Below are 25,720 nucleotides of genomic sequence, written 5' to 3' on the forward strand. Positions count from 1 at the left end.
GGCACAATAGCGCGCTGGGACCAGTGATGCCTCAGATCACAATCGCGAGGCGTGACGGGAGTTGTAGTTCCGGGAAGGATCCGGCTCGCCGCGGAGACTGCTGGGAGCACAGGGGCGGTTACAAGAGGCTCCGCGCACCCTCTATGGCCGCGCCTTGGGTCCTGTTCTGCGCCGTCTGTGTGTTGCGGGTGGTGCTGGCCACCGTCTACTTCCAGGAAGAGTTTCTAGACGGAGGTGAAAAGGCGACGCCATGGTGGCGGGGGCGTAAGCTCCCCGATTCCTTGCCGCCCGACGGAGGGCCCGAGTCGCGTTTGGCTCCGGGGTGGCTGTGGCGACGCCCCGAGGCCCCCGCACCCAGCCCTGACCATGTGTTTCCCCCCACAGAGCGCTGGAGGAACCGATGGGTGCAGTCCACCAATGACTCCCAAATCGGGCATTTTAGACTCTCGTCAGGGAAGTTTTATGGCCATAAAGAGAAAGACAAAGGTTAGTTTAGGGGTGCAGAGAAAATCAAGCTAAATGTGAAATCCCCCATAGCAGCCTTTCAGGGCCGGTGCGGCTCACCCAACACCCCCCACCCCCATTCACAGGTGAGGAAACCGAGGCTTCGGAGGGGTCCGGCGTTACTTTTTGTTTTTCTCTTTTTTTCACTTGCCCAGCAAAACCCGCTTTGTACGCACTCGGGGGACCCCAGGGCCTTACCCTGGGGTGGAAAAAACAAACAAACAAAAGGATACTTTTCCCTTCACTTGAAGAAGGAAAGAAAAGGAGGTAAAAGTTAAATGCTTTCAGGTGCACAGCTCGTCAGGGCACAACAGGGTGAGTGCTTATCCCTGTGCGCACAGGTCAAGCGAGGGACTCCCAGCCCTGCCCCCCAGAAGCCCCCCAATACCCCACCCTCACGTCCGCAGCCTCCCGGTTCTGGAACAACCTCTGTTCTGGCTGCTGCTCGTTCTGATGACCAATGGTGGACAAGATGCAGCTCATCGGACACCTGTTTGTTTTTCCTAAGCCAGCACACTGAGAATGGTTCTAACACTTTTTAAAAATATATATATTTTATTGATTTTTTACAGAGAGGAAGGGAGAGGAATAGAGAGTTAGAAACATCAATGATGCCCTAACCGGTTTGGCTCAGTGGATAGAGCGTCGGCCCGCGGACTCAAGGGTCCCAGGTTGGATTCCGGTCAAGGGCATGTACCTTGGTTGCGGGCACATCCCCAGTGGGGAGTGTGCAGGAGGCAGCTGATCGATGTTTCTCTCTCATCGATGTTTCTAACTCTCCTTTACCTCTCCCTTCTTCTCTGTAAAAAAATCAATAAAATATATTTTTAAAAAAAAGAAAGAAAGAAAGAAACATCGATGAGAGAGAAACATCGATCAGCTGCCTCCTGCACACCCCATACTGGGCATGTGCCCACTGCCAAGGTACATGCCCTTGACCGGAATCAAACCCGGGACCCTTCAGTCCGCAGGCCGACGCTCTATCCACTGAGCCAAACCGGTTAGGGCTAACACTTTTTTTAAAAAAATATTTTATTGATTTCTTTTACAGAGAAGAAGGGAGAGAGATAGAGAGTTAGGAACATCGATGAGAGAGTAACACTGATCAGTTGCCTCTTGCACACCCCCTACTGCGGATGTGCCCGCAACCAAGGTACATGCCCTTAGCCGGAATCAAACCTGGGACCCTTGAGTCCACAGGCTGATGCTCTATCCACTAAGCCAAACCAGTTAGGGCTAACACTTTTTAATAGGGGGGGAATTGAAAGGGGAATAGTGCTTTTATGACAAGTAAAAATTATATAACATTCAATGAAATATATGAAATTTCAGTGTCTATCGATAAAGTTTTAAGGGAACACAGCCATGCTCATTTGTTTGCACATAGTCTGTATGACTCCTTTCACACTGCCCAGGCAGAATAGAGTCGTTGGGACAAAAAGCGAATGGCAGACGAAGCCTAAAATGGGTATTCTCTGGCCCTACAGAGAAAGCTTGCCAACCCCAGATTTAGGGGGAAAACCTACTTCTTCACCATCTTCCATTCAACCTTTATCTCGGTCCTGTTATTCCCGTGTTTCCCCGTCTGGCAGCCTCTGGTGTTCAATGGTATATGCATCGTTTTATCAGGTACATGTTGACCCAAAGAGTTGGTCAGAATTCAAGCTCTATGACAAAAATGGAGTGAAAACAAGCAGGTGATTCTATGAAGCTTGTCCAAGGACAGGGGTTCCCACGTAGCGTCGGTTTGGTTCTCTCCACAGTGTTTTTTCTCCCCTCCGTCTGGGATCCTGAGATTGTGTGCATTTCATTCACTACACATGGGCAAGGCGCTGAGGATACCGGTTAATTTGGCCCCTTCTGTTGTGGTCTCTTGGGACCATAACATAGAAGCTATTGTTGGAAAAAGACATAGAATTTAGTCAGAAAGGCCATGGGTGTGGCTGAGGAGGGGGGAAGGACACAGAGGGAGATGGTGAATCATACGGCCTTAGGAATTGCCTCGATGGAAGGGGCCACACGGGGAGGAGGGCTGCAGATCTGAGGAAGAGGGTGAGGAAAGAACGAAGGACACAGAGGTGTGGTGGTAGGGCATTCAGCCAGGAATTCAGGATGTATTAATACAAATGCCAAGTTCATTTGTGATGACTCCCAGAGCAGCTGTGGGGGCCAGAGTACAGAGCAAGTAAGGGTAGGTTATAAGACTGGCTTTGTTTGCAGGTGTGATGAATTTCAGTAAAAGATAAGGATTTGGTACAGAGCCTAGTGCAGGGGTGGGCAAACTGTTTGACTCGAGGGCCACCATGGGTTCTTAAACTGGACCGGAGGGCCGGAACAAAAGCATGGATGGAGTGTTTGTGTGAACTAATATAAATTCAAAGTAAACATCATTACGTAAAAGGGTACGGTCTTTTTTTTCAATAGTTTTATTCAATAGTTTTTTTCAATAGTTTGCCCACAGCTGGCCTAGTGGCTACTGAAAAGGGGGTTTTGGTCTCAAAGTGAACACTTAAATGTATAACACAAATATGAGATGATTCACATGACAAAGGATGGCATCTTCATAAAAAGCCATCGCACATGACGACCATGAGCCAGCTCATCCTGCACAGTGAAGCAAGCACTTTTTCACAGATCTGCACGGTCCTCCATCTGCTGTTGTGACATTTTTGTTAATCCTCACCTGAAGATATTTTTCCCATTGAGTTTTATTTATTATTTATTTATTTATTTATTTATTTAAAATCTTTATTATTCAGATTATTACATTTGTTCCTCTTTCCCCCCCCCATAACTCCCCTCCTCCCAGTTCCCGCCCCACCCTCCGCCCTCACTCCCCACCCACTGTCCTCATCCATAGGTGCACCAGTTTTGTCCAGTCTCTTCCCGCATCTCCCACACCCCTTTCCCCCCCAAGAATAGCCAGTCCATTCCCTTTCTATGTCCCTGATTCTATTATGATCACCAGATTATTTATTCACTTGATTCTTAGATTCACTTGTTGATAGATGCATGTTTGTTGTTCATAATTTGTATGCGAAGGAACCGCTGAGCTAAAGCCAGCCCTGTTGTTCATAATTTGTATCTTTACCTTTTTCTTCTTCTTCCTCTTAAAGGATACCTTTCAGCATTTCATATAATTCTGGTTTGGTGGTGATGAACTCCTTTAGCTTTTCCTTATCTGTGAAGCTCTTTATCTGACCTTCAGTTCTGAATGATAGCTTTGCTGGATAAAGTAATCTTGGTTGTAGGTTCTTGGCATTCATCACTTTGAATATTTCTTGCCACTCCCTTCTGGCCTGCAAAGTTTCTGTTGAGAAATCAGCTGACAGTCGTATGGGTACTCCCTTGTAGGTAACTGAGTTTCTTTCTCTTGCTGCTTTTAAGATTCTCTCTTTGTCTTTTGCTCTTGGCATTTTAATTATGATGTGTTTTGGTGTGGTCCTTTTTGGATTCCTTTTGTTTGGGGTTCTCTGCTCTTCCTGGACTTGTAAGTCTATTTCTTTCACCAGGTGGGGGAAGTTTTCTGTCATTATTTCTTCAAATAGGTTTTCAATATCTTGCCCTCTCTCATCTTCTGGCACCCCTATAATTCTGATGTTGGTACGCTTGAAGCTGTCCCAGAGGCTCCTTACACTATTTTCGTATTCTTTTTTCATTTTGCTTTTCCAGTTGGGTGTTTTTTGCTTCTTCGCATTTCGAATCTTTGACTTGATTCTTGCGCTCCTCTGGTCTGCTGTTGGGTGTCTGTATAATATTCTTTATTTCAGTCAGTGTATGCTTAATTTCTAGTTGGTTCTTTATCACAACATTGAGGGTCTCATTAGATTTCTTGAGGATCTCACTACATTTATCGGCAGTTTCTAGAAAATTATTGAAAGACCTTAAAATTGCGGTTTTTAGCTCTATATCCTCCATTTCTGTCATGTTTCTTTGTCTCCGCGTTTTTTATGCTTTCTTGGTGCACCCCCTTGTGGTCTTTGTGCGCAGTCTTGTTGTAGTTAAGCCTTGACTGTTGTCGGCAATACTGGGGGTGGTTTGACCGCCAGGCCAACTGGCTATGAGCCCCATTGAGTTTTAGAGAAAGACAGAAATAACAATGTGAGAGAAACACAGCAATTGGTTACCTTCTGCAGGAGCCCTGACCAGAGCCCATCTGGGGAGGAGCCTGCAACAAGGTACGTGCCCTTGACAGGAATCGAACCCAGGACCCTTTGATCCCCAGGCCGATGCACTATCCACTGAGCTACACCAGCTAGGGCTGCTGTTGTGACTTTTTAAAAATAATTTTTATTGATTTCAAAGAGGAAGGGAGAGGGAGAGTTAGAAACATCAGTGAGGAGAGAGAATCATTGATTGGCTGCCTCTTACACCCCCACACTGGGGATGGAGCCTGCAAACCTGGCATGTGCCCCGACTGGGAATCAAACCATGACCTCCTGGTTCATAGGTCAACACGCAACCACTGAGCCACACCGGCTGGTCTGTTGTGACTCGTAAGTCACTATTTTAAGATGAGAATTAAGAAAAAGAAGTAGAATGCTTTGTATTTTAATTCAGTTGTTACACAAGCTTCCTTATATATCCCCACCCCTTGGAAGATGAATGGAAGCAAAATTAACCTTTTATCATTAGAATGCATATTTGTCATTTAGAGCTACAGTGCTTTTATAACATAACGGGTATATTAAGTACGAAAACATCTGCATGTGTCAAAGCAGTTCTGTGGCATGTCCACTGTATATTGTACAAATGAACTCTAGGTGCTGGATGAATGTAAATGGTTAGGAGGTTTATTCCTGGGAGTAAGAGAAAGACAATAATTGAATTACCTGCATCACTGAGCACTGTGTCTCTCCTAATCTCTCGTGAGTGTTTTTTCTTTGAAGGTTTGCAAACCACTCAAAATGGCCGATTCTATGCCATCTCTGCACGGTTTAAAGCGTTCAGCAATAAAGGGAAGACACTGGTCATTCAGTACACAGTGAAACACGAGCAGAAGATGGACTGTGGAGGGGGCTACGTTAAGATCTTCCCTTCGGATGTGGACCAGAAGAACCTGAGTGGGAAGTCCCAGTACTACGTGATGTTTGGTGAGTTTGGGTGGTACCAAGCAACCATTGCTGGTGACTGAAGACCCTTCCACCTCTGGAATCCTTAGACCAAGACTGCCATGATGGTAGTATTGTGTATACCTGGCCAAAGGTTTTTAGTACTGTTAAGTCTGTTTAACATTTTAAAAAAAAAGGCAACTGTACCATTCTATTATACTTTAGAGAAAGTTATTTGTTTAACATTAATGTAGACCCAAGTCTTCTGAATGTATCAGGAGTGAGAAAACCTTGTCCATGGGCCAGATCAGGCCACAGCCTGTATCTGTTATGGCGTGTGAGCTGAGAATGGGTTTTAAGATTTTTGGATGACTGAAAAAAAAATCTTAAGAAGGATATTTTTGACACATGGAAATGATATGAAACTCAAATTTCAGTGTCCACAAATGAAGTCTTATTGGCTGCAGTTTCACTCAATTCATTTGCATTTTGTCAAGAGCTGCTTTCAGACAGCAATGGCAGAGTGGAGCCATTGTAACAGAGACCATATGGCCCCAAAGCCAAAAATACTAACTGCCTTGGCCCTTACAGAAAAGACTGGCTGACCCTGGAATACATTACATGTCTCCTGACACCAGGGGAACTTGATATAAATGTGTGCTGGATGGCCGAAGCCAGTTTGGCTCAGTGGATAGAGCGTCGGCCTGTGGACTGAAAGGTCCCGGGTTCGATTCCGGTCAAGGATATGTACCTGGGTTGCGGGCACATCCCCAGTAGGAGATGTGCAGGAGGCAGCTAATCGATGTTTCTCTCTCATCGATGTTTCTAACTCTCTATCTCTCTCTCCCTTCCTCTATGTAAAAAATCAATAAAATATATTAAAAAAAAAATGTGTGCTGGATGGGAAGAGACCACATTGGGCCACAGAAAGTAGACATGGCCAAAGTGTGAGATCCCAAAGCTTTATGAACGAAGAGGATTCTGGGAAGATGGCAGAGTAGGAAGCACTAGGAACCTGTCTCCCCACCTAGACAACAGTTCTACTGGCAGAAGCTGCCAGATTTAAATATTTTGGGACTGGAGTCCGTGGAAGGATTGCAGTTTCCAGGGGAAACCGGGAAGGTTAAAGTCAGTCCATTTTAGCCTCAGCACAGTAGCATATCCCCACCTCCCACCCCTCACACAGCGGTGCAGGCGTTCCTGGAGCAGCTTATGCACAGCTTGCAGGAGCTAGGGTGGCAGAAGGGACTCTGTCCTCCAAATATTTGGGTTCTGAGCTCTGATCGCTGATCGGTGCTTCTGGTCACAGAGTGGGGCAGCCACTTGGTTGTACCTCCCTCACTATTGTAATCCTCTCTGCCTCCAGCCAAGTGACTTCCAGGGGAAGTAAAGGGTCAGGACCGCGCCCCCACCCATTATTTCCCCATTCCCCTTAGGAAGCCAGACACTAAAGAATAGGACATTTATTCAGGGAAAATTAGAAAGTGACCACACATGCCCAGGGAAAGACTCAGAAAAGACCTGAGAAGACCTTAAGTTTACATCTCAGGCTGACTTGGCACAGAGACTATACTAGTAAAAATAAATACATAGCCCGAGGGGTGTGGCTTAGTGATTGAGCATTGACATATGAACCTGGAGGTCATGGTTTGATTCCCAGTCAGGACACATGCCCAAGTTGCGGGCTCCATCCCCAGTAGCGGGTGTGCAGGAGGCAGCCAATTGATGTTTCTCATCAATGTTTCTATCCTCCTCCCTTCCTCTCCCAAATCAACAAATGTATTTTTAAAAACAACATTAGCCCATTTAATTGGCAAAATAGCTTTGTGAAGTCAAGATTAACTCAAGGCGTAGGGAGGCTGCATAGTTGCAACTGTGTCTCAAAACTGAATGAGAGCTGAGGTCAGAGCCAATCAGTCCGGCTCCAAAGCCCTCACCTGGGTGCAGGGACACTGGTCAGAGCTTCCAAGCAAGGACCCCAGACTCAGGCAGCATGTCAGGGAGGCTTTTTAGATTGTTAACCCTTTCCTTACTCTTATGCTGATTTACACTTGAGGCCAAAGTGGCTGCAGGGAACAGAGAAATGACCTGAACTGAGAACGGTATCACTTCTCAGGTGATATAAATGGGAGATATCCACTTAAATATCTCCATGTAGGTATCTGATCATTCCTGGACATGTAAGCGTCCTGTGCCTTGGATATTATTTCAGGAGAATGGTTGGGGGTATGTTGTGGTAATGCATTATGCAAGGAAATTGAGAGCTGCTAATTTTTTTTTTTGTAGGACCTGATATTTGTGGATTTGATATCAAGAAAGTTCATGTTATTTTACATTTCAAGAATCAGTATCATTCAAACAAGAAACCTATCAGGTGTAAGGTAAATTATTTTGTATTTATTTATTAAATACTAGAGACCCGGTGCACAAAAATTTGTGCACCGGGCAGGGGGGGTATCCCTCAGCCTGGCCTGTGCCCTCTCGCAGTCTGAGACCCCTCGGGGGATGACCACCTGCTGGCTTAGGCCTGCTCCCTGGGGGATTGGGCCTAAGATGGCAATCAGACATCCCTCTGGCAGCCCAGAAGCCCTCGGGGGATGTCCGCTTGCCAGCGGGGAGCAGGCCTAAGCTGCAGTCGGACATCCTTAGTGCTGCTGAGGAGGCAGGAGAGGCTCCCACCACCACCGCTGTACTGGCAGCCATCAGCCTGGCTTGTGGCTGAGCAGAGAGCTCCCCCATGTGGGAGTGCACTGACCACCAGAGGGCAGCTCCTGCATTGAGCATCTGCCCCCTGGTGGTCAGTGTGTGTCATAGTGACCAGTCATTCCCAGTCTTTCTGCTGTTAGGGTCAGTTGCATATTACCCTTTTACTATATAGGATAGAGGCCTGGTGCATGGGTGGGGGCCGGCTGCTTTGCCCTGAAGGGTGATCTGGATCAGGGTGGGGGTCTGCTGGGGTGCCTGGCCAGCCTGGGTGAGGGGCTGATGGCTGTTTGCAGCTGGTCACACCCCCTTCAGGGTGGGGGTCCCCACTGGGGTGCCTGGCCAGTCTGGGTGAGGGGCTGAGGGCTGTTTTCAGGCTGGCCAGTGACTGAAGCTCCCAGCCTCTCCTTTTTTTCTTTTTTTCTTTTCTATTCTGAGATTTATTTACCTTCTATAATTGAAACATGGTTGCCGTCCTCCTCGCTCCAGCTCTGAGGCCACGGCTGGCTGAAAGCAGGTATCTGAGGTTTGTTTAGTTTCTATAATTGAAACATTGTTGCTTTTGGGCTCAGAGCAGGGCCGCGGCAGGCGGGGAACCTAGGCTTCCTCCATCACTGGAGCAAGAAAGCCTCCTGCTCACTTCAGCTGCGTGGCTGTGGCCTCCATCTTTGTTGGCAGTTAATTTGCATATTGCCCCGATTAACCAATGGGAAGCATAGTGGAGGTATGGTTAATTACCCCTTTTCTCTTTTATTAGATAGGATATTTTTATTGATTTCAGAGAGAAAGGAAGAGAGAAAGAGAGAGATAGGAACATCAATGATGAGAGAGAATCATTGATCGTCTGTCTCCTGCACACCCTCCACTGTGGATGGAGCCCACAACCCAGGCATGTGACCTGACCTGGAATCGAACCTCGACCTCCTGGTTCATAGGTTGACACTCAACCACTGAGCCATGGCGGTCGGGCTGATTTTATATTTAAATCAGTGATTGTGTTAACTCTTGTCAGATAATAACATAAGTTTAGAGAGAATAGTTTTGATCTTAAAATATTTAAGTGAGCCAGGGATGGGTCATAGCAAACATACCCCGTCCTGCTCTCTAGTTGAGCAGGTGCATTAGAGACACTTGTCCACTACTTTGGTTTGGTTTCTGGACTTTTTTCCCATCAGGAGGGCACATTCACTTTTTACTGTGAGCTATGACGTTGATTTATAAATTTCCCCATCAGGGTTACAACAGAGTGGTCACATTTTAGCTATATCCTTCATTATTAAGGAATGAACTATTCCTGATTTCACTCCTTTATTTCTGAAAATTAATTGGAGAAATGAATCTTCAAAATGCTAAAACATTTAAAATAGAAATATTTCTAAAATGAAAGCATACACTCTTACTTTTTTTACCCAGGGGATCTGTGAAAATGACTCTTTAGGTCATAGGGGCTGCTTTAGAACTCGGTGGCCCCACCTTGGGCTTCTCCAAAGCGTGGCCTGTGTTAAGTCCCTGGCATGTGGGCCTGCAGAAGAGAAGTATGTTCTGCAATGCCCCTCTCATTTGCATATAAGCACCAGGAAACAGGAACCTGTCCCCTGCGACATCCCAGGGCCCAGAGCTCCAACATCAGAGGCCTGTGTGAATCTGCATGAATTTGGGCAGGAGGCCCTAGTGTATTTCATGATCATTGACAGCATGGAGTGGAAGCATCTACAACTCTCCCTCAGTCAGTGCTAACCCCAGCAGGGAGCAGTAGACCTCTTCACAAAACCCCAGTGAGTTTCCATTGGTAGCATCATCCCTCTTGGGCTCCCACCTACTGAGGATGTAGTTCACTTGGATTGTGAGCTCACCCCTCACCCCATGCACCCCTCCAATAGGGCGATGGGAAGCTCACAATCTTAATCTTCCTCCCTCCACTTAATGTTTGGACCAAAGGGCAGGTCTTTACGATTGAGTCCCAAGAAATTGTCCAGTTGCACATCAGGTGTGTGGGAGAGACACTGTAGAGGCTGTGAGGTTCAGCCCAGACCATGCCTGGGAGGCCGAAGCATGACCACCTGGGGTCAACAAGCCTACAGGGCCCTGAGAGGCACCCAAGGCTGATGAGTGCTCAGACATGTGCTGCTGTTCCTGCAATCTGTTAGAAAAACAACACCCATCTGCTGAAGGAGCACCGATTCACAGCAGCTAGTCAGCATTCTGGTCTTCCCAGGGAGGAGTATATTATTTTCAAAGGGTTCTGATTCATTCTGTGATGCTGGAAAGGAACAGGCGAGAACCTTTCCTGCAGGCGGTGGTCAGACCTCAAGGGTTCTGAAGTGCATGTTAGAAAAGGAGCTCAGATGTTCTGGAGAGGGTGGGTTTGGGACAGGGTGATCAACAGGCAGGAAAACAGGGGAGATTGTCAGGCCCAGGCTCTGGCGGAATGCAGACCGTAGGAGCGTGTTGACATCATTCAGGACTGGGGTCCAGAGGACTTTGTGATGTTTGGAATGTGGGTGCTGAGGATGTGGACAATGACTCTCAGTAGCATTACTGTTACTTAGGAAGGGAAACAAAGGTCAAGGAGGGACCAGGACAGACTGGGGAGTCATGTTTGAATGGTTAGGGGTGAAATCCTGGCAGACATCCAGATAGAGGTGTCCGTAAGTTGTTGGAAACAGGTCTGAAGCTCGGGCAAATGGTTGGGATTAAAGATGCCTTTTGGAGCTGTTTACATATGTGTGGGAGTGAATATAATCCCCAGGAGGCTCTGCTCTTGTAGCCAAATCCTGGGGGTCCCCAGCAATGGGGCCAGGGAGCCCAAAGTGGAGTTAGGAACGGGAGTTGAGAAGAAGGCCAGTAGAGCGCAGGGGGAGAGCATTGGTATTCAGCTGTCACACCAAGCAGACTGCAGTGTTGATCTTGGACAAGCCATTTGCCACTGTGTGGACCGCAGTGGCCTGTCCAGCAGGGCACAACAGGCAGGAACTGAAGAAGCCTTTAGCTTTGGCTCTTGGTAGGGAGAGAATCCTCCTGACACAGACCCTTTAAGGCGGGGCAGTGGCTCCTGAACCTGAGCAGCGTCAGTGTCCCTGGAGGGCCTGTGAGAATTACTGAAGGGTCCACCAGGTTCCAGTGCAGCACGTTGGGACCCACGTGGGAACCTACATTTCCCCGTGATGCTGATGCTGTGGGTTGTGCTTTGAGAAGCCCAGAAGGATTCCCCTCCGCTATTGACAGGCAGGCATATCCTGGGCACCCTCAGCCTCCCAAGACACCCATCACTCCGCCCCCCCATCCTTAATTGCATATTTGTTGAATACTTTCCTGTGTCTGGCCCAGGGCTTTGATCGTGACCCAGAGAGACACTGGGCCTGCCCTCAGGGAGCTTCCATTGCTGGATAGCTCAGAGCATCAGAAAGTTCTCCCCTGTGTTAGAAATAGAGCGGAGCCCTGGTTGGAGTGTTGTCCCACACACCAAGGGGTTGTGGGTTTGATTTCCTGGGCAGGGCACACACCTAGGTCGCAGTTCAGTCCCCAGTCAGGGCATGTATGGGAGGTAGCTGATCAGTGCTTCCCCCCCTCTCCTCCTCCCTTTCTCTAAAGCCAATAAGCCTATCCTTGGGTGAGGATTCAAAACAAAATTATAAAAAAAAAGAAAAGAAATGGAGCAGACTTCATTTGGAGTCTTTCAGGATATAGAACAGGAAGTAGTTTCACACATCGCTTTTCATAAACGACGCCATCGTCCCATGGTTTACACCAACTGCCCCATCATAACTGCCTGTAGGATTATGGTGGGGGCCAGTATCTTTGCCCAGAAGGGAATCAGCCACTCAAGAGAAGGCTGCCAGTAGCAGGGTTCTACAAAGAGGCGATGCTTCTGTTATGCCCTGTTACAGTCCCAACCCCTCTTCTTTCTGTTTATAACAAGTCTTTGACTGATGGTAACTTAAACTGCATGTTTAGACCTGCCTTGAAACATCTCCCTGTCATCTTTTCCTCCCTTAAAATGTGCAGGTTGATGGCTTTACACACCTCTACACTCTGATCTTAAGACCAGATCTCACTTACGAAGTGAAAATTGATGGCCAGGTGATTGAATCCGGCAGCATTGAGTATGACTGGAACTTAACATCCCTGAAGAAGATGGAGAAGTCTTCAGCAGGGTCCAAGGACTGGGAGCAGGAAGAAGAGGACAAACTCCAGGTGTGGATTTTCCCCAAACAATTTTAGAAAGTGTGCAAGCAAAATTTGTAAGTACTAGGTCCTGTCTGATTGCTGCATGGCGGGTAATCATGATGACAACAACATAATGATCAAAGTGCTCTCTCTAGTGCAGTGATGGCGAACCTATGACACGCATGTCAGAGGTGACACGCGAACTCATTTTTTTTGGTTGATTTTTCATTGTTAAATGGCATTTAAATATATAAAATAAATATCAAAAATATAAGTGTTTGTTTTACTATGGTTGCAGATATCAAAAAATTTCTATATGTGACACGGCACCAGAGTTAAGTTAGGGTTTTTCAAAATGCTGACACGCCGAGCTCAAAAGGTTCACCATCACTGCTCTAGTGCATATGTGCTGAAACCAGCCACAGATCTGCATGCCTCAAGGTATTGTGAAAAAGTTTTATAATATTTGAGATCAAAACAAGTATAGTTTGTTTTTCTTTTTTTTTTTTCCCCCTGATAGAATTGCTTCTTTTTATTTATTTATTTTTTTTACTGATTTTCTTTTTTTTTTCTTTCTTCTTTTTTTTTTTAAATTAAATCTTTATTGTTCAGATTATTACATTTGTTCCTTTTTTTCCCCCCCCATAACTCCCCTCCTCCCAGTTCCCGCCCCACCCTCCGCCCTCACTCCCCACCCACTGTCCTCATCCATAGGTGCACGATTTTTGTCCAGTCTCTTCCCACATCTCCCACACCCCTTTCCCCCCCAAGAATAGTCAGTCCATTCCCTTTCTATGTCCCTGATTCTATTATAATCAACAGTTCATTCTGTTCATCAGATTATTTATTCACTTGATTCTTAGATTCACTTGTTGATAGATGCATATTTGTTGTTCATAATTTGTATCTTTACCTTTTTCTTCCTCTTCCTCTTCTTAAAGGATACCTTTCAGCATTTCATATAATCCTGGTTTGGTGGTGATGAACTCCTTTAGCTTTTCCTTATCTGTGAAGCTCTTTATCTGACCTTCAATTCTGAATGATAGCTTTGCTGGATAAAGTAATCTTGGTTGTAGGTTCTTGGTATTCATCACTTTGAATATTTCTTGCCACTCCCTTCTGGCCTGCAAAGTTTCTGTTGAGAAATCAGCTGACAGTCGTATGGGTATTCCCTTGTAGGTAACTGAGTTTCTTTCTCTTGCTGTTTTTAAGATTCTCTCTTTATCTTTTGCTCTTGGCATTTTAATGATGATGTGTCTTGGTGTGGTCCTCTTTGGATTCCTTTTGTTTGGGGTTCTTCGCGCTTCTTGGACCTGTAAGTCCATTTCTTTCACCAGGTGGGGGAAGTTTTCTGTCATTATTTCTTCAAATAGGTTTTCAATATCTTGCTCTCTCTTGTCTTCTGGCACCCCTATAATTCTGATGTTGGTACGCTTGAAGCTGTCCCAGAGGCTCCTTACACTATCCTCGCATTTTTGGATTCTTTTTTCATTTTGCTTTTCCAGTTGGATGTTTTTTGCTTCTTCGCATTTCAAATCATTGACTTGATTCTTGCGCTCCTCTGGTCTGCTGTCGGGCGTCTGTATAATATTCGTTATTTCAGTCCGTGTGTGCTTAATTTCTAGTTGGTTCCCCAATATAAGATCGAGGGTCTTATTAGTTTTCGTGTAGATCTCATTAAGTTTATCGGCAGCTTCTAAACAGTTCTTGAGAGACCTTAAAAGTGTGGTTCTGAACTCTATTTCTTCCATTGACAATTTTGTCCTGTTTCTTTGTCTCCGCATTTTGTTATGCTTCCTTGGTGCACCCCCTAGTGGTCTTTGTTCGCAGCCTTATAGATAAATCTTGATTGTTGTAGCTAATCCCAGGGAGGGTTTGACCTCCAGGCCAAGTGGCTATGAGAATCAGCCGTGTCAGCAGTGAGAGAACTTCTGTCCTCTAGGGAGGTGCTAATCTAGCCTTTGCCTGAGGCTATCCGGCAAATGCCTCTGTGCAGGGCTTGGGCGGGGCGGGTCGCACAGGATCAACAGGGTGGGCCGGAGAGAGCAGTTATGGCGGCTCTCAGTCCTGTCCCCAGGGGCTCTGCCTCTCTGAGTCCCAGCACCCGCTGCAGAGCTCGGAGAGAAAGCTGCACTCGCTCTGACCGAAGCCAGACAGTCCCGCTTCTCCCTTTGAGTCTGGGTCCCTAAAGACTCGCCTGTATCTGGAGCTCAGAGTCTGCGACTCCCTCCCGATTGAAAACGCCAACCGCGCCCTCCGCCGCCAGCCCGCTCCGCGCACTCCGCACCTCAGAATTTGACTTCAGCACTGCGCCTCCTCTGAGTGTCCGTATGCGTTTCTCTTTCCTCCTAGCTGTAGGACTTCCACTCAGCCAGCGTTCCTGTGGTTCTGGGTGATGTCCGTTCCGTGTTTTAGTTTCACTTTTGAAGTAGTTGTTCAAAGCAGCAAACTCCAGCGTTAACCTATGCCGCCATCTTGGTTCTCCCTGGTTTGTTTTTCTTTTTTTTTTTTTTTTTTTTAAAAATATATTTTATTGATTTTTTACAGAGAGGAAGGGAGAGAGATAGAGAGCCAGAAACATCGATGAGAGAGAAACATCGATCAGCTGCCTCCTGCACATCCCCTACTGGGGATGTGCCCGCAACCCAGGTACATGCCCTTGGCCGGAATCGAACCCGGGACCCTTCAGTCCGCAGGCCGACGCTCTATCCACTGAGCCAAACCGGTTTCGGCTGTTTTTCTTAACCAAAATTAAATGCATCTTAACCTTAAAATTTTTTTTTGTTATTCTGCATTTGAACATGAAATATTTTTGTGGCCTCATACTTGTGATTGACGACCAAGATCCATTAACATATAACTGTGTTTCCTAGGGCTTCTGGGCAAAGCACCACAAAGAGCAAATCCCTAACTTAAAGGTTTTTCTATTTCCTGGTTGGGACTCGTGTTGGGGGCAAGCAATCAATGTCACTTTCTCACATCGATGTTTCTCTCTGTCTCTTCCCCTCTCTTCTACTCTCTAAAAATCAATGGGAAAATGTTCTTGGGTGAGGATTAACAAAAATCGAACCCGGGACCCTTTCCAGCATTTCTCAAAGGACAGAAATGTATTCTCTTGTAGTTCTTCTTGAAGGCAGAGTTGGAAATCAGAGTGTTGGCAGGCAGGACCACACTCCCGCTCGAGGCTCTATGGGAGGATCCTTACTTCTCCCAGTGTCTGTTGCCTTTAGGCATTCCTTGGCTGGTACACACATCACTACCGTCTCTCTGGCTGGCTTCATCTCCACATGGCCTTTTCCTCTTCTTGTGTCTCTTCTGTCTCCTAAAAAGACATTTATCATTAGATTTAGGGTCCACCTGAATAATCCAATTGATTTGCTTCAAGATCCTTATCATAATTACATCTGCAAAGACCCCCGCCCCCCCCCCCCGCCCCCCCCCCCCGCCCCCTTTAAGCTCACATTCCCAGATTTAGGATGTAGGTAAATCTTTTTGGAATTACCCACTACAGTCACTTTTTTTTTTCAGTCTCTGTTTCTAGTTTTTTGTTTTTTTTTAAATCCTTACCCCAGGATATTTTCCATTGATTTTTAGAGAGAGTGGAAAAGAGAGGGAAAGACAGAGAGAAATAGTGATGTGAGAGAAACACATTGATTGGCTGCCTCCTGCAGGTGCCCTGACCAGGGCCTGGGCTGGGGAGGAGCCTGCAACTGAGGTACATGCCCTTGACTGGAATCGAACCCGGACCCTTGGGTCTGCAGGCCGACGCTCTATCCACTGAGCCAAACTGGCTAGGACAGTCTGTGTTTCTTTATTGTTGTAACATTTTGTTTTGAACATCAAACACTATACCAGAAGCTGAGCCATTTATCTGAAGACAGTCATCTTTGCCATAACTACGAGTACTGGGCTGATATCTATAATTAATTTCTGACGACCTATAACTTATTAGTGGCATTGCTATTTAATAACCAAATACTTCAGAATAGACTGAATATAATTATTAAATCAAAATGGCATCTTGTTTAGACTATTAAGTTATTTGGCAATTCCTTTTTCCCCATAGATAATTGAAAATTAAGTTCCTTAAATTTGGAATCAATGGTGTCCAATCAATGAGAATGCCTTCAGATTAGAGCAGATTCCCCAACATAAAAGTTTTTCCATCATATCTCAAGGGGAAAAAAGGGCAAAGTTTTCCCCTCCCTTTCTTACCTTAAAAACAACCCAAAAATGGAGTGTTCACCTAGAAAAAGCACTTGCTTTAAACAAGACACAGGATGGCAGAAACCACCGCCACCCTGCAATTCCCCCTTCCCCAGCAGTTTGGGTGGAGACAGGTCCCCACAGGGCTAATCGGTCTTTCAGGAGCTCCCCTCCGAATTGGCTGTTTTATCCCTATGCTCAGACCCCTATGAGCTCCTATACAAATTAGTTCATTATGGCATTAGAATCTGAAAACCCACAATTCTACTAGGGAGCCTGCTACTCAGATTGAAGTGTAATCATTTTCTGGATCCCAGCACAACAGTGGTTCATGGTTGTCATTTGTGGTCTGGGTCAAAAAGCACTAAGAGAGCCTGGCTGGCATGGCTCAGTGGTTGAGCCTCGACCTGTGGACCAGTAGGTCCCGGTTCGATCCCTGGTCAGGGCACATGCCTGGGTTGCAGGCTCGATCCCCAGTGTGGGACATGCAGAGGGTAGTTGATCAATGATTCTCTCTCATCATTGATGTTTCTATCTCTCTCTCCCTCTCCCTTCCTCTCTGAAATAAATAAAAATATATATATTTTTAAAAAGCAGTAGGAGAGACCTAGCTAGTTTGGCTCAGTGGATAGAGCCTAGGTTCGATTCTAGTCAAAGGTATGTACCTCAGTTGCAGGCTTGAACCTCTGCCCTGGTTGGACCTCGTATGGGAGGCAACCAATTGATGTGTCACTCTAACATCAATGTTTCTCTCTCTCTGTTTCCCTCCCTCCCTTCCACTCTCTCTTAAAATCAATGGAAAAATATCCTCAGGTGATAATTAACAACAACTACAACAAAAAGCAGTAAGAGAGGTGACTAACTCCCATGTTTCAGTTGTTGAGAAGTTAGAGTATCATGAAAAAGCTGCTAAGTTAAAAATGTTGCCCTAGCTAGTTTGGCTCAGTGGATAGAGCGTTGGCCTGTGGACTGAAGGGTCCTGGGTTCGATTCTGGTCAAGGGCACATGCCCAGGTTTCAGGCTCCATCCCCAGTAGGGGGCGTGTGGCAGGCAGCCAATCAATGATTCTCTCTCACCATTGTTTCTGTCTCTCTCTCCCTCTCCCTTCCTTTCTGAAATCAATAAAAAAAATATTTAAAAAAATGTTTACAATTTCTCAGTTCTAAAAGAGAAAATACCATTGTATACAACTTTTATGCTTTTATATGTATTTATCTGATATTAATTAAGCAATTTTTTCTTATCCATTCACTCATTCGACAACTATTTATTCAGTGCCTACTAAGCCATACACATATGTATATAGATGTGTATATATGTGTATATGTGAGTTTGTATAAACTTGTTTATATATACTTATATATATTATGCATAGATTGTGTATTTAAAGGTGTGTGTGTATATATATATATGCATGTATATATATATTATTTTTTTGTGTATATAGGTGAGTGTTTCTATGTCTATAAGGTGACTCAATAGTAATTACTTTTCTCCTGCTATCCAGGTAAATCTTGGGACATTTCTTAGTTATCCAGCTTCTCTCTGGAATAGTCCATGTGTGACTGTGATGTAGACAGATTTCAGCTAACCATCAGTGAATGTGTGGTTCCCTCTCCCATCATCACTTTTTGCCCATCATTTTACCTTTAGACACTATGGGGAGCCAGCACGGCCATGGCATACTCAGCCCCAGGGCGCCTTATGTGCCATGCCAGCTCAGCCTGGTTCAGTGACCCTGAGTGAGGGTGGTGAAAGGCTTAGAAAAGACAGACAAGAGAATGAAAGCTGGGTCTCGGCGGGACGCTGCCCCTCTGATGGGCAGCGCCAGCGCCCACAGGCCGTCTTTATTTTATAGCACATGCCACGAGGCAAAGTAGGGGCGTGATCAAGATGTTTACAGCATTCTCGTTGGTTTCAACCCTACTCAACCACATGCACCTGAACTCTACCACTCAGGCACGTGGGGCCACCGGTTCAGACCACAGGTTCAAGCTTACAGCTATAGCCGTTGGCTAATTGCGATGGGAAGGCTCTGCCCTCCAGCTGGGACTTGCATGTGGCAACAAGAGGACTGTGCCCTCTACTCAGTCCAAGGCTTGAACCTGTCCAAAACACCGTAGCTGCGCCCCATAAGACACTCTTTCAAGTTTTCCACATTGCTGTTCCTCGCAATAGCTTGGGGAAAGTGCTGCAGTCACACGGGCTGAGGGGAGGTAAGAGAGAACATCCCAGCAGTGCGTGGCCCCAAGGCCCTCTGTGGGATCTGGACCCCGAGCACTCGGCCCTTCAACCACCAAACTGAGAAGGAGATGAGGAAATAGCGACCTGGGTCACAGGCCTGGCCATTTCCTGGTAGCTAAGAATTTCCTTTCTCAAATCTGAGAATCTTTTTTTTTCCTTACACACACTTTAAGGACTGGGAGAAGCATTTCCTGGATGCCAGTGCCAGCAAGCCAGGCGACTGGAACAGTGAACTGGACGGCGACTGGCAGGCGCCAATGCTTCAGAAACCTCCGTACCAGGTACATGGCGGCATCCTCTTCCTGTGACACCTCGGGCTGCCCCCTCCCCTGCTGCATCCTGGGGACCACCACATGCGGTTTGTTGTTGCAGGATGGCCTGAAACCAGAAGGAATAGATAAAGACGTTTGGCTCCATCAAAAGATGAAAAGCACCCGCTATTTGACGGAATACGACCTTTCAGAATTTGAGAACATTGGGGCCATCGGGCTGGAGCTTTGGCAGGTCACTGGGTTTTTAATTTGCTTTAGTTTATAACTGCATTTCAGCCTGAATGCCTTAATTTACATCGCTTGTATTTCCTGAACTCCTGCTGTGTGCCTGACACCTGTAGCTGGACCCGAGGCATACAGCTGTGGCCAAGACCGATGACCTCCTCACCCTCTGGGCCCGTCCTGTCTGCCTCTGCCCCCTGGGAATGGGTCACTCCTCAGCTCATAGCTGACCTGTGGGTCCATCAGCTTTAGGACGAGGTCGTAGATTCGGATGCAGCATGTCGGGTGTGGAGCTTGGGATTCTGCACTCCCACCAAGCTCCCAGGTGGTGCTGATGCTGCCAGTCCACAGCCCACACGTTGCACAGAAAGGTTCTTGAACTGCGGTTCTTAGATACTGCTGAGTGCTCCAGGCACTGGGGCGCTCGTCCAAGTCTCAATGCCCAGGCAGCTCCCAGACCAGTTAAAGCAGCATCCCTAAGGCTGAGACCAGGCGTCAGGAGTTTCAGAAATGTTCTTGGTGATCCCAGTAGGCAGCCAAGTTGACAACCAGTGCCCTGGAGGGAACGGGCATTCTAGGAATGGGTTTAAGCCTGTGCTGCTTTTGAGAACGAATTACTGCCACAGTACTGAGCAGAATGCAATTGTTGCTTGGTGGAAAGTTGTTACATTTCTCACATCAATAAGTAAGGCCCTATTTTCATCTGCAGGTGAGATCTGGAACCATCTTTGATAACTTCCTGATCACAGACGACGAAGAGTATGCTGAGAATTTTGGCAAGGCCACCTGGGGTGAAACCAAGGTATGATGAGTGCAATGAACTTTCCTTTCATTATTTATTTATTTATTTATGTACTTTAGTCTAACATGTAAGAAAGGGCTTGATGGGTTTTTGAACACCCCACCTAGATCAACACACAGAATGCTTTCAGGAGCCTCTTCATATCCCCTCCCAGCCGGCACCCGCCCCCAAAGGAGCCACTATTCTATCACTATTCTATCTAGATCAATTTGACCTCCTTTTGAAATTCATATAAACGGAGTCATATTTGCTCACTTAGGCAGTGTTGTCAGACGCACTCATACTATCACATGCAGCAGTAGCTCCATCTTCCTGTGAGAATATCCCAAAAGGTATGTATCCATTCTCTGTCAAGGCAGCTTTGGGTGGCTTCCAGCTTGCGGCCTTGTGCGTAAAGCTGTTACAATCATTCCTGTATGTATCTTTCAGTGAACAGCCCAGGAGTGAACAGGCTGGGTTTACAATGTCCCTCACACAGTTATCAATGTGTGCCTAATTTTACATTCCCTGGATTTTCTCATGTAGGTTCTAAGGTCTCTTCTTATCACCCATTCAGCTGGTTGAAGGACAGGGACCCACTGCTCTGGGAACAGAAAGAGGGATGAATTCATTGCCTGGGGCTGTCGTAACAAATCACCACAAACTGGCTGGCTTAAACAACACAAATTTATTCTCTTACAGTTCTAGAGGCCAGAACTCCATTAGCAGGACCACCCTCCTGCTCAAGGTTCTAGGGCAGCCGTGGGCAAACTACGGCCTGCGGGCCGGATCCGGCCCGTTCGGCTGTTCCATCCGGCCCGCGGAGCCGAAAGAGCGGAGGGTTCTCTTGCTCCCCCCTCCGCTCCTTCACCAGCAGCAGTGTTCACATGTATTAGTTCACACAAACACTCCATCCATGCTTTTGTTCCGGCCCTCCGGTCCAGTTTAAGAACCCATTGTGGCCGAAACCGGTTTGGCTCAGTGGATAGAGCGTCGGCGTGCTGACTGAAAGGTCCCAGGTTCGATTCCGGTCAAGGGCATGTACCTGGGTTGCGGGCACATCCCCAGTAGGAGATGTGCAGGAGGCAGCTGATCGATGTTTCTCTCTCATCGATGTTTCTAACTCTCTATCTCTCTCCCTTCCTCTCTGTAAAAAATCAATAAAATATATTAAAAAAAAAAAAAAGAACCCATTGTGGCCCTCGAGTCAAAAAGTTTGCCCACCCCTGTTCTAGGGGAAGATCCTTTTCTTGCCTTTTCCAGCTTCTGGTGGCTTCTGGTATCCCTTGGTTTGTGGCCACATCATTCTAATTTCTGCCTCTGTCTTTTTTTTATGTTTTCATTGATTTTTTAGAGAGAGGGAGAGAGAGAGAGAAACATTGATGAGAGAGAAACATCATCGATGGACTGCCTCCTGCAAGCTCCCCACAGGGCATTGAGACTGCAATCCGAGCATGTGCCCTGACCAGGAATTGAATTGGTGACTTGGTTCCTGGATGGACATTCATCTGCTGAGCTACCCTGTCCGGGCTCTGCCTCTGTCTTTTTTTTTTTTTTTATTGCTTAAAGTATTACAAAGGGTATTACATATGTATCCATTTTATCCCCCCGCCCTAGACAGTCCCCTAGCCTCCCCTATCCCCCAGTGTCTTATGTCCATTGGTTATGCTTATATGCATGCATACAAGTCCTTTAGTTGATCTCTTACCTCCCTACCTCCTGCCCCCCAACCCTCCCCGGCCTTCCCGCTGCAGTTTGACAATCTGTTTGAGGCAGCTCTGCCTCTGTATCTATTATTGTTCAAAAGTTTATAATGGTCTCTATTGTCCATGAATGAGTGAGATCATGTGGTATTTTTCCTTCATTGACTGGCTTATTTCACTTAGCATAATGCTCTCCAGTTCCATCCATGCCGTTGCAAATGGTAAGAGTTCCTTCCTTTTTACAGCAGCATAGTATTCCATCGTGTAGATGTACCACAGTTTTCTAATCCATTCATCTACTGATGGGCACTTAGGCTGTTTCCAGATCTTAGCTATGGTGAATTGTGCTGCTATGAACATAGGGGTGCATATATCCTTTCTGATTGGTGTTTCTGGTTTCTTGGGATATATTCCTAGAAGTGGGATCACAGGGTCAAATGGGAGTTCGATTTTCAGTTTTTTAAGGAAACTCCATACTGTCTTCCATAGTGGCTGCACCAGTCTGCATTCCCACCAGCAGTGCACAAGTGTTCCTTTTTCTCCACATCCTCTCCAGCACTTGTCGTTTGTTAATTTGCTGATGATAGCCAGTCTGACAGGTGTGAGATGGTACCTCATTGCTGTTTTGATTTGCATCTCTCGGATGATTAGTGACTTTGAGCATGTTTTCATATGTCTCTTGGCTTTCTGGATGTCCTCTTTTGAAAGGTGTCTATTTAGGTCCTTTGCCCATTTTTTGATTGGATTGTTTATCTTTCTTTTGTTAAGTTGTATGAGTTCCCTATAAATTTTGGAGATTAGGCCCTTATCAGATATGTCATTGGCAAATATGTTTTCCCACACAGTGGGTTTTCTCGTTGTTTTGTTGATGGTTTCTTTTGCTGTGCAGAAGCTTTTTATTTTGATGTAGTCCCATTTGTTCATTTTTTCTTTAGTTTCAAGTGCCCTAGGAGCTGTATCAGTGAAGAAATTGCTTCGGCATATGTCTGAGATTTTGTTGCCTTTGGATTCTTCTAGAATTTTTATGGTTTCCCGTCGTACATTTAAGTCCTTTATCCATTTTGAGTTTATTTTTGTGTATGGTGTAAGTTGGTGGTCTAGTTTCATTTTCTTGCATATATCTGTCCAATTTTCCCAGCACCATTTATTGAAGAGACTATCTTGGCTCCATTGTATGTTCTTGCCTCCTTTGTCAAATATTAATTGAGCATATTGGTTCGGGCCGATTTCTGGGGTCTCTATTCTATTCCATTGATCTATATGCCTATTCTTGTGCCAGTACCAGGCAGTTTTGAGAACAGTGGCTTTGTAATACAACTTGATATCTGGTATTGAGATCCCACCTACTTTGTTCTTTTTCAGGATTGCTGCAGCTATTCGGGGTCTTTTTTTATTCCAGATGAATTTTTGGAGAGTTCGTTCTAGATCTCTGAAGTATGCCGTTGGTATTTTAATGGGAAGTGCGTTGAATTTATAGATTACTTTGGGTAGTATGGACATTTTAATGATGTTGATTCTACCAATCCATGAACACGGTATGTTCTTCCATCTGTTTATGTCTTCCTCTATATCTTTTTTCAACGTCCTGTAGTTTTCTGAGTAGAGGTCTTTTACCTCTTTAGTTAAGTTTATTCCTAGGTAGCTTAATTTTTTTGGTGCAATGGTAAACGGGATTGTTTTTATAATCTCTCTTTCTGAAAGTTCACTATTGGTGTATAGAAATGCCTCAGATTTCTTGGGGTTAATTTTGTATCCTGCTACATTGCCAAATTCATGTATTAAGTCTAGTAGCTTTTTGATGGAATCTCTAGGGTTTTGTATGTATAATATCATGTCGTCTGCAAATAAGGACAGTTTTACTTCCTCTTTTCCAATTTGGATGCCTTTTATTTCTTCTTCTTGCCGAATTGCAATGGCTAACACTTCCAGTACTATGTTGAACAGGAGTGGTGAGAGAGGGCATCCCTGTCTTGTTCCTGTTCTTAGGGGAAATGGTGTTAGTTTTTGTCCATTGAGTATGATGTTGGCTGTGGGCCTGTCATATATGGCTTTTATTATGTTGAGGTATGATCCTTCTACTCCCACCTTGCTGAGAGTTTTTATCAAAAATGGGTGTTGAATTTTGTCAAATGCTTTTTCTGCATCAATTGATATGACCATGTGGTTTTTTTCTTTCAATTTGTTTATGTGATGTATCACGTTTATTGATTTGCGGATATTGTACCATCCTTGCATCCCTGGGATAAATCCTACTTGGTCATGGTGTATGATCTTTCTGATGTACCGCTGGATCCGATTTGCTAAGATTTTGTTGAGGATTTTGGCATCTATGTTCATGAGGGATATTGGCCTGTAATTCTCTTTCATTGTGTTGTCTTTACCTGGTTTTGGTATTAGGGTGATGCTGGCTTCATAGAATGAGCTTGGAAGTGTTCCTTCCTCTTGAATTTTTTGTAGTAGTCTGAGGAGGATAGGTTTTAGTTCTTCCTTGAATGTTTGGTAAAACTCCCCTGTGAAGCCGTCTGGTCCTGGGCTTTTGTTTGATGGAAGCTTTTTGATGACTGCTTCAATTTCTTCCATAGTTATTGGCCTGTTGAGATTTTTAGATTCTTCCTGATTGAGTTTTGGAATGTTGTATTTTTCTGGGAATTTGTCCATTTCCTCCATGTTGTCTAGTTTGTTGGAGTAGAGCTGTCCATAGTATTTTTTAACAATCATTTGTATTTCTGTGGGGTCTGTTGTTATTTCGCCTCTATCGTTTCTGATTTTATTTATTTGGGTCCTCTCTCTCTGCTTCTTGGTGAGTCTGGCTAGAGGTTTGTCAATCTTGTTTATCCTTTCAAAGAACCAGCTCTTGGTTTCATTGATTTTCTGTATTGTTTTTTTGGTCTCTATGTCATTTATTTCTGCTCTAATCTTTATTATCTCCTTCCTTCTGCTCACTCTGGGGTTTTCTTGTTGCTCTCTGCCTCTGTCTTGATGTGGCATTCTCCTCTTCTGTGTGTGTGTTTCAAATCTCTCTGCCTCTCTCTTACGAGGACACTTATGATGGAATTTAGGGTCCACCTGACAAATCAGGATAATCTCAACACAATTTAATCCCATTTGCAAAGACCTTTTCCCCATATCAGGTCATCTTGACAGCTTCCAGGGATTAGGACCTGATAGCTGTGGCGGCTCATTCCCAGCTGCCCTGAGCGGGAGTGGAGGCTTCCAGAAGGCAGGTGGCGCATGAGCATCTGCTCAGCCTCCAGGAAGCATAATCCCTGGCCACCCGGCCTCTGTTTTTGCCTGCAGGACCCAGAGAGGGAGATGGATGCCATCCAGGCCAAGGAGGAAGTGAGGAAGGCCCGCGAGGAAGATGAGGAGGACCTGCTGAGGGGCAGGTTTGATGGGAGAGGAGAAAATTTCAGGAGATTTCACAAGAGGGATGAACTCTAGTCACCCCACCCCAGATAAAGATGACTGGTAAACCTTGTTGCTACTTGAATCTACATTTAAAAGCTCAAGCGTCTGCGTACGTAGGAATTTGTCCGATTTTCTTTGAGAAATGGGCCTATGCTTCTTGGTGGTTTCCTCAAGCCCCACCCCTGTGCACAAGGTGTTTCCTCTGGACGAACCTGAGGCTGGGAGCCAGGGGCTGGTGAGTCTGGTGAAAAAACCTGATGCTATTTTCTTCTTTTAAAATCCTTACCTGAGGACATGTTGTTTTTTGTTTGTTTGTTTGTTTTTAGAAAGAGGGAGAGAGAGAGAGAGAGGAAGGGAGAGAGAGAAATAAACATCTGTTGCTTCCTGTATGTGCCCCGACTGGGGATCGAACCTGCGACCTTTTGGTGTATGGGGAGATGCTCCAACCAGCTGAGCCAC

The 25,720-nt window shown here is 45.7% G+C and overlaps 1 protein-coding gene across 1 annotated transcript; it reads left to right on the top strand.

Moving 5' to 3' along the window:
* Window positions 1-86: 86 nt before the first annotated feature.
* On the top strand, window positions 87-25,373 carry CALR3 (calreticulin 3). Its single transcript, XM_059696354.1, has 9 exons — window positions 87-234; window positions 385-486; window positions 5,394-5,597; window positions 7,842-7,936; window positions 12,264-12,452; window positions 19,049-19,156; window positions 19,248-19,379; window positions 20,079-20,171; window positions 25,151-25,373. The coding sequence occupies exons 1-9, from the start codon at window positions 144-146 to the stop codon at window positions 25,292-25,294; spliced, it is 1,158 nt and encodes a 385-aa protein (XP_059552337.1). The 5' UTR covers window positions 87-143; the 3' UTR covers window positions 25,295-25,373.
* Window positions 25,374-25,720: the final 347 nt, after the last annotated feature.

The sequence above is a fragment of the Myotis daubentonii genome, chromosome 5 (genome assembly GCF_963259705.1).
Source record: "Myotis daubentonii chromosome 5, mMyoDau2.1, whole genome shotgun sequence".
NCBI classification, from domain to species: Eukaryota; Metazoa; Chordata; class Mammalia; order Chiroptera; family Vespertilionidae; genus Myotis; species Myotis daubentonii.